The sequence below is a fragment of the Cricetulus griseus genome, chromosome 4 (assembly GCF_003668045.3).
Source record: "Cricetulus griseus strain 17A/GY chromosome 4, alternate assembly CriGri-PICRH-1.0, whole genome shotgun sequence".
NCBI classification, from domain to species: Eukaryota; Metazoa; Chordata; class Mammalia; order Rodentia; family Cricetidae; genus Cricetulus; species Cricetulus griseus.
Genome location: NC_048597.1, coordinates 118642430 through 118651949, shown reverse-complemented (window position 1 = coordinate 118651949; position 9520 = coordinate 118642430). Strand labels below are relative to the sequence as shown.

The 9520-nt window shown below is 36.4% G+C and overlaps 1 protein-coding gene across 2 annotated transcripts in view; it reads right to left on the bottom strand.

The window, feature by feature from the left end:
• Positions 1-216: 216 nt before the first annotated feature.
• Positions 217-9520, bottom strand: part of Gucy1a2 (guanylate cyclase 1 soluble subunit alpha 2) — a 338698-nt gene continuing 329394 nt past the window's right edge. For both annotated transcript variants that reach the window (XM_035443424.1, XM_027415212.2), the window contains one exon: positions 217-891. In XM_035443424.1, the coding sequence (XP_035299315.1) occupies positions 684-891 (208 nt within the window). In that variant the 3' untranslated portion in view covers positions 217-683. The remainder of the gene's footprint in view (positions 892-9520) is intronic.

The following is a 9520-nucleotide window of genomic DNA, read 5'->3' as shown; positions in this document are numbered from 1 at the left end:
TGATAGCCTTAATTAAATATACTCAGTCCAAGCACTAATCTCTCTAAATGAGTGAAACTATATTATATTAGTAGGTTAACATCACATGATATACCAACAATGCAACAGCACATTCTGAATATCTAAGCGTGTTTTGTGAAATGTAACTAGCTGGAAGATATATATGCATATATTTATAAAAATAAGTAATATCCCTAAAATATTTTGCTGGGTTACAGTTCTTCCTGCTTAGAAGTTTAAAATCCCACTGCCACGATATAGGTATGAAATGTCTTTTCAGGAAAAGGTAGAGAATATTCCTTACCTACCAGTTCACTAAATGTAGGAATATATATTCAAAACTGGCTCTCAAAAGTGATATAAATATATAGGAAGAGATACCTGTATGGGTGATGAGCAAGAAAACACAGATGCTATTGATTGGTTACTTTTGAAAGGGGCATGTACTTGGAAATAAAATATACATGACAAACACGTGGATGGATACATCATATTTTTCTTTCCCACCATCCAGCCTCTTTTTTGGCAGCAATTATTCACGTTTTCAAGGATTATTGCATGACATTGAACAGAAACTATATGTTCTTACAGAGCATGGGAAGAGAAGCAATGTCTTCAGCCCCTCTTGGGAACCATGTTCTGGGCTTGTGCTTTTTGGAGGAGTCTTTGATCCTCAGCAGGTCTCACAGGCTTGTCTCCCGGAGGAACATCGTGCCGATATTGTAGGAAACCTTTTTAATTCTTGATGAAGACAGTGAAGGCTTTGGAGGCTTTGGACCGGTCCTGACCTCCAAGAAATAGCAGACCCCAGGGATTTCCTTTGGAAAGTTGTCTGGAAGTTCTTCACGAGAACGAGGAATAAATGTGAAACTGTCCTCTCGTTTTAATAATCTAAAAAAATGTAAACAATGTGAATTAAACAGCTGGATAAATGGGACTAAATGAACAGAAATTCTAAAGTTTAGGAAGCTATTCTCCAAATATACTAAAGCCAAAACCTTATGTCTTTGAATAGATGTGACTGTCATAGAACTCCAAATATTTGAGAAGTATTATGAAATGGGACAGATTACTCCACCTTATAACAATAGCACAAAAGCTTACTTATGATAATTAAATTTTCTTCAAGTCTGTTTTTCTTCCTAAAGACCAGTCTCTGAAAAATATTTGATCAAATTTGATTTTCCCTAACCAAAGTCCTATGAAAATGCAAAACATGGGGCTTTGTCTCAAATGTATAGGATCAATTTTTTTGTTTTGAAATTATGTCCAAATTTTAGAGTTCTATTTTAATATCCTGTAGACTCTCAATAAGCTTTGAGTATGTGTCTAGAGTGTCTGAGACATAAATAAAGTATGGCTTTGGCATTATTAATGACTCCAAGTGTCCATGGTATTTGGTAATTGATTTCTAGCCAGATAAGTTTTCCAACAGAGTACAGTCTAATATCTTGGTCCATGCATTCAAGACATACCCAGAGATTTATGTTAAGAATAGGAACAATGTAGGAGATTTACTCTTTAAACTAATTACATTCCATAAAAAGTTCTTTTTGATAACTAATCTGAATTAGTTATCAAACTAACCATTTATCAGTTAAAAATAATTCAACAATTTTTTATGGATGACTTGATATTGTGCAAGTAACTGTCCCCCACACGCTTGTGAACACAGTCTATGCACTACACAGTTTTGTAAACAAAAATGGAAAATTAAATATGAAGGAAAAGAAAGCCAACTACAAATAAGGTACATTATAGTGAAACAAAATAGATATTGTAAGAAAACTTGATACAAAAAGAAAGAAATCCCAGAAGAGAAAAATGTAAAAAGCGAGAACCATAAAGTATTTTGTAGATGAGAGGTTATTTTCAGAAGTCTAGAAATTCATGCAGTGAATATGGATGATAAATCTGAAAGTCAGAAACAATGTTGTGAGTTGGACAAATGAGTTTCAGACCATTTAGTAGACAGCATTACAGAGTATGGTAGGAATGAGTGTTAGGGTTAGGGCATATTTTTGAAATTATAAACAAAGATTTTATTTGAAAGATACCATGATGGTAAAGTCATCATCTTTTTCATAAAGACTACACGTCTTCATAAATCAGGTTAGTGTAACTGAAGCTCTATAATATCATGTAGGAGATGCCAGGGAAAGAAATCATTTCCAAATGTCTCTATCAGGTAAAATTATTACTCAAAAGTGACAGCAATACTAATAATTATTACATTGTGAGCAGTCTATGGTTACTGTCATGATACATACTTATAACATTTTGCTGTGGAAGAAGGGTAAAAGAAAACTTTGATTATGCCTTAAAGTATAATGCAGTGGTTTTATTCCTTTGTGATATGAGGCTCATTTTAAGTTTTTAAAATGGTATAAATATCCTGCCTCATTTGTTTCATAAATATAATAAAGACAAAGATGAACATATCCCTATATGCTAAGTTTGTGGAATGTATAAGATAGTAGAAGTAGTGACTGGCTCAAGGAAACAGCAGAGACAGTGTGGTCTGTTTACTATGAGTAAAACTGAGCTGTAGTAAAATTAACAAGACTAACTTGCAAGTATGTAAGATTATTGTCTACCACAAAATAGTAAAACTGAAGTACAGTGGGGGCATTAATGACAATCAGAATGCTGCTTACTTCCTTGGCATGTGCATAGATGTTTACTTATTTAAAGGTACTATTTAGTCAATTACTTCATAAGTAACACATCTTAAAAATCCATAACTAATTGTCTAGACTACCAGGGAATCCCAAAGTAATTTTACTAAGCTCAAGTGGAGCAGGCATTTTTGTGCGGTACACCACTCAGAGACATCAATCAGTCTATACTGGTTACTGCTTGTAGCAAAAATGGTCTTTGACTATAGGAAAATAGGGATACTGGATACTATGAATAAGCTAATAGAATAAGGAAACATATATAGTCATAGGAATAAACCTGCAAATATATATGAAACAAGGTATCTGCCATTCAAATAAAACATGAATGTGTAGGATTAAGAAAAAGATCAGTTTGCAAATTTTAGAATAAGAATTGAAAAACCACAATAACATACACTATTTCTAACCATAAACACCATTCAACCATAGACTCCATCCATAAACATTCAACTATAAACTCCATCCTTTAAAAATGTTCTTAAATACCCAAATAAACAATTAAGGCTTGTGTCTGCTTCATTATAAGATCTATATTTTGCCTCATTGTGCTCCCTATATTTTGCTATAATTTTTATTTTCTGACAATGAAAAACAAAGGTGGGTTATCTATAAAAATACTTATAAAAGAAGGAAAGAAGAGGGCAACAACTGCTTTAGATAACAAGAGTTTTAAACAGTTCATTGCATTTTGTCTGGGAGATAATTCTTGACAACACATTGTTCTCTTGACATTTAAAAAAAATCTCATATAGTATGGTAGAGACCATAGAAACAACAGCCCTTGTGCAATTTTATCCCTGCCCAGGTAAATAATTTGTTATCAATAAACGAACACAATTTTAAATAACAAGACAGAGAGCCATGGTACAAAAAGTTAACCTGATTGTAGCTCCTAAGAGAGTCAGGACTTTGATGTCTTTGAACATTCTGGATGACTTACTCTGTGGAGGGGAGTCAGTGGAAATGTTTCCCACAGAGTGCCTAGCCATGATAATTCATTGTATTGAACTAACGATCATATGTGTGTATGGGAATTAGGGATGTAAACTGATCACCACAGAACCTATGATCTGCTATGAAATGCTAAATCCAGGTGACTGGAATGGCTCTGAAACACTTCCTAACAATCCATTTCTTCAGCACTCCCATAAGCATTGATAGGGAATCTAATATTTCACATAAATCTAAATTTATCTCCATCTGATTAAAAAACAAAGTGGGACTTTCAAAAATGCACATATGGGAACTATATGGGAACAAAAGGCCTTTGTTGTTGCTGTTTTTAAGTTGATTTTTGAAATTGGTTGCTGTTTTGGATCAGGGTATGATACCCAGACTGCTACCTCCAAGTAGCAGAAGTGAAGCTGATTCTACCCCCCTCAGATCCTGCTCTCAGGCCACTTCCCCTAATTTCCCCATTTTGTGCTCTGTCTTACTTATACGCCCCTTTGGAATAGGGTTTTAATCTTATAGTGACATACATGCTCTAAAAGCAATTTACATTTTTTTGCTTCTGTTTTTTGAGACAGGGTTTCTCTTTGAAATAGTCCTGGCTGTCCTGGAACTTACTCTGTAGAGCAGGCTGGCCTTGAATTCATAGAGATCTGACTGCCTCTGCCTCTGCCTCCCAAGTCCTAGGATTAAAGGTGTGTGCCACCAAATTATAAGCACCACACCTAATTTACAACTAGAATATCCATAGAGCAGAGAGAAGAATTTGTTCTTCATGCCTTTTCTCTCAACTGTATTTTTTTGTTCATTTGCTGATTAAGGGAGCCATTGTGACTACTTGTTGTGTGCAAAGCTCATAATGTTTCAAGACTGTGGAATCAAGGAAAGTGAGCAACTGCGCCATTCTCATGACTGCAAACTTAGAATCACCCAGTTTTCTGATCAGTGAGGCCAGCAGAAAGCTAATCATCAGGGTGGTTGTACCTGCTTTCTGTGAACCACACCTGCTCACCTCTGATTCTTTCATGAACAGGAAACAAATTAGAAGGGCATTGGGAAGAACTTTGATTTTGGTTGAAAATGTCACTCTGTAAAACAGTTATCTTACTGACTAGGTTGGCCACATGGAGGAAAATATGGACCCAGTTTTAAATGCTAATAGAGGTCAGTGAACATATGAAGATACCATACCCAGTGTGTACAGTGTATAAACTTTTGAAATGTTTGCGTGAAACTTGAAAAATCTTTCGTTTATTTCAACAACTAGAAAAATCGGTGTAACTTACAAGAGTGGAAGAAAGTGGCATTTCCTAAATGCCATCCAAAGAAGTAATCAATCTTGTCTATTAATTACTAACTAACTAAAGATTTTTGGGGGAAGTGAATAATAAGGATTAAGCTGTGTGCCCTACACATGCTTAACAACCTCTGTCATTGAGGTTTGGCCAAAGTCCTCTGTTTTGTTCATTAAAATTTTACTATATAGTCCAGTGTGGGCTTGAATTTATATCTTTCTAACTCTTTCTTTCAAGTGTTTGGATTCCCAGCCAGCAATACTGTGCCTGGCCATAACTAAGGGAGGCTTTAGAGCCAAAACAGGAACAGTAGAGGCATAGCTGAGAAATAGACAGACTATTTGGATAGTGAGGTTTAATAGACTTTAACTTAAATATAACTGTTTCATTCTACATTCTACTTGATCAGTTAGATTAGACATTAAATTCTTGAAGAGAAATTATTTTCCTTTCAATGTTTAACTTTTCAAAAGCCAGGTGTTCCTCTGTTTATTAATCCAGTAGAGGTGAGCTTTCTCCTAGACATTCTCATCTTCATTTCCTGTTTCTATATTATGGAAATTAATAACTACATGTTTCTACAGAACAATGGCCACATTTGAGTGCTTTTAAAGCTTTTGACATAGCAGGATACACATTTGGTTTGGAGACTCTTCTGCTTGTTCTTTCATTATTTCTTGACCTTTGTTCTGTATGTTTTGTTTTTATGTGTCTTTAGTAAAACATTACAATAAGTAAATTTATTCTTCAACTTATTTTCCTTCCTTCATAATTAATTTCCAATTTATAAATTGTATTTTCTGTAAGATTGTCTTCTTCCCTACATACTGTGAAATTTCATGTATCATATTTATTTTCCATGGGATTGTTCTTGCATTATTATTTCTCTTTTAATTATGTTGTATTCTTACTATCTTAAACCTATGAGAATATTAATCACATTAAACATTCTTTTATTAAATTTGTCCTCTTTGTACTCTGTATATTACCCATCTCCTATTTTTTTTTTAACAGCATCTCACTATTGTGTTCAAAAGCCTTGACTGGACTGTTATGTAGACCAGGTTGCTTTTGCAATCCCAACAACCTACCAATTGAATGCTAGTATTAATGCCACCACACCTGCCTGGAAATCCTCCACAAATTTTTGTTGTTGTTGTTGTTAAATATTTGATAAGGTGATATCATCATATCTTCCTTTATTTTTTTCCAAAAGTATTTTTTTCATACATCATATTCTGATCATGGTTTCCCCCTGCCACAACTCCTCTCAGAACTTACTCTCCTCCCACGCATCCAACTCCATGATGTCTTTCTCTCTTAAGTAGCTTGTATAGGTTCATGTAAGCTCCCATCCCTAACAAAGAGGACATCTCCAATTTGCATCTATGTGCAAATGAAAAATTAGTTTTCTCCAATGGATTTTCCCTGGGGATATTAACCTCATTTAAGATTGGCCCCATGTCCAGCAATAGTAGATGCCCAATACAAAATTCTCAATGGTATTTTTGTACTCTTTTTGTCTCATATTGCCTTGTTTTGTCATATTTTTGTCTTTCTGCTTTTTGTTTGTATATTATTGCTTTTGATTTTGTATTTTATAGGTTTAAATTTTGTGTGTGGGTGTGTGGGTTTCTTGTGCATACACAAATTTTTATTAAACAGTTTTTGTAGTATTCATTGCTTCTTGCTGTTTTGTTTTGGTCCCTTTATTTCAAGTCAAATCTACTGAAAAATAGTTTTCATTTTCCATGAGAAATGAATAAACCAATCATATTTGCAAGACAAATCCTATACAGACATACTAATTACCTAGTGCCCCACAGGACCTGTACTCCATGCAACATTGTAGACTTTTACTACAATTGTAGAGCTTTTTTTAGTAAAAAATTATACATTAGGAAAGAGTAAGTATAACCCTAGGCATTCACTCTGCTGTTCTCATTAATTATTTACCTCAGTATCTTTTCCATAAGGAATGCATTTGGAGTCATTACAATGACATTAAGCCCTATTGAGAGAGAAACAGACTCCCTGGTTAGGAAGATGCATAGCAAGAGAAGCCAGGACTCCATAATAAAGGTTGCAAATTTCCTAATGGCACGTACAATGGGGACCTCCAAGTGCTAGCCTTGGTGTCTTCTCAGGGTTGTTACAGGATGCTTACAGCAAAATCAGGGACTGGCTAAAGGGATCTGAGGGTGAACAAATTAGCTCATACATGTCTTCTCATGTCCTTTTATTCTTCAAAAAATCCCCAATCCCACAAAGCTTCTAGTTTATATAACTATACAGGCACGATTTCTTTGGCAATAGCAAAGATACAAGGCATGCATTCTCAAGGCCAAGGAAACAGATAAGATCCGACAAAGCAAGCCGTATGTTTCACAGGGGACATGACTTGTGAAATGTCTGGGAATAACTTAAGAAGTGGGAAGGGTTGCTGGAGTAAGGGCTATGATTTCTAAGAGGGGAGAAGGGGTATTATTATGTAAAACTACATTCGTGTGACTCTTGAGGCTAGAAGTTTGTAACTGAAGATCCCCCCATGGAAAGCCTCACCTTCCCTGTGGAGCAGAAAGGGTTTGGGATGGGGGGGTCAGTGGGGAGCAGGGGAGGAGGGGAGGGAGAGGGAGTTGAAATTGACATGTAAAAGAGTCTTGTTTTCAATTTAAATTTAAAAAGTGGGGGAAGAAAACACAGCATTGCTGTACACTCTGAGCATTTCTTTGGCTTCCTTCTGCAGCGCCTGGGAACACAGCTTTGTGGTAACCATGGGAACCAGCCTAAGATGCAGGAAGAAAATGGGTGGTGCTTGATCCACAGAACATTTTTACCAACTGATAGCTGACTTAAGGGAAAGGCTATGTAAAATCCAGTGGGTACTTTCAGCCTCCGGCTATGGGGCAGTGTGCTCATACTGCTGATGCCCAGGTGAGAAGGAATTCCTTTCTCTGGGACTGCTTAATTAATCCTATTCTTTTTCATGTCTCTCTAGGGGTAAAGGCACAAACAATTAATTTCCTAGATTAAGATCTTGTATCAGTGAAACTGAGGTGAAGGTAAGTGTAGAATATTAATGTCTTGGTAGAGTAGAACAGGAGTCAGTAGATTACACTCTTCTGAATCAGCTGTTAGAGAGTTCAGGGCTGCCCAGGACTGCATAGGGCAGACATGCCATGCCCTCTTATTCAGTGCATTTATTTATTTATTTATTTATTTATTTATTTATTTATCTTTTGAGGCTCTGAATGTGTTCTATTTGCAAGTCTCCTTTCCTTGTAGAATTTCCCTAAGGATGCGGACTGGACTGGTTTTTAAGCTTATGTAGATTTGACTATGAGAACAAGGGTCTCCTAGACTATGTGAATACTTACATACCAGTTCCCCATGGTGTGGGACAAGGTCATCCAGTTTACCAGTTCAAGAGGCAGTATGCCCAGTAATGTTTTTTAAATATTTATTTATTACATCCACAGCATTTTGCCTGCATATAGGCCTTCATGCTAGAAGAGGGCACCAGATATCATTAAAGATGGTTGTGAGCCCCCATGTGGTTGTTGGGAATTGAACTCAGGACCTCTGGAAAAGCAGTCAATGCTCTTAACCTCTAAGGCATTACTCCAGCCCAGTATAATAATTTATTAATATACTACTGGAGATTATGGAGATAAATCCCACTATGGAATTGGAATTGCTATGGCTTTACAAGGGGAGGGAGCTAGGAGAATGAGAAGGGGAGAAGAGGAGGGATGCAGAGGATATGAGGGAGCAGAAAGGTTGAGTCAGGGGAAGAATAGATTATAGCAAGAATGGAGATATCATAATAGAAGGAGACATTTTTAGTTTACAAAGAAATCAGGCACTAGTGAAATCTAAGCAACAGAGGAGAGGCTACCATAAATGCCTTCCCCTGATAATGAGATTGATGACTAACTTATACGCCATCCTATAGCCTTCATCCAGCAGCTGGTGGAAGTAGAATCAGACACCCACAACTAATCACCAAACTGAACTCTAACCCAGATTCAGAGAAGGACGAGTGAAGAGCTCAGGCATCCAGACCAGGGTGGTGAAACCCACAGAAACAGCTGAATTGAACATCGGGGAGCTCTTGCTCCCCAGACTCATAGCTGGAATACCAGTATGGGACTGATCCAGATCCCAGGAACATGGGTTTCTGTGAGGAAACCTTGGAAATATACAGGACCTCCTATAGAATTTCAGTACTTAGCCCTGAGCCAACATACACAGGGTTGTGCCTAGGCCCTATCCCAAAGGATACAATAGACTCTGATGACACCCTTTGGAAGGCCTCACCATCCTGGGGGAGCAGAAAGGATATGTGATAGATAGGGTTTTAGTTGGGGTGGTAGTGGTAGCAGAGGACAGGTGGGAGAAGGGAACTGGGATTGTCATGTAAATTAATCCTGTCTGTAATTCAAATAAAAAGAAGAGTTGGAAAAAAAAACTTTGCTCTTTGGCCATTTGAAACAAAATATGAACATGTAAACATTTGTTTTATGGGATCTAATATTTAAAGTAAGGACTTAAAAAGAGAAAATAATATATTTTCTCTTTTGTTTGTTTGTT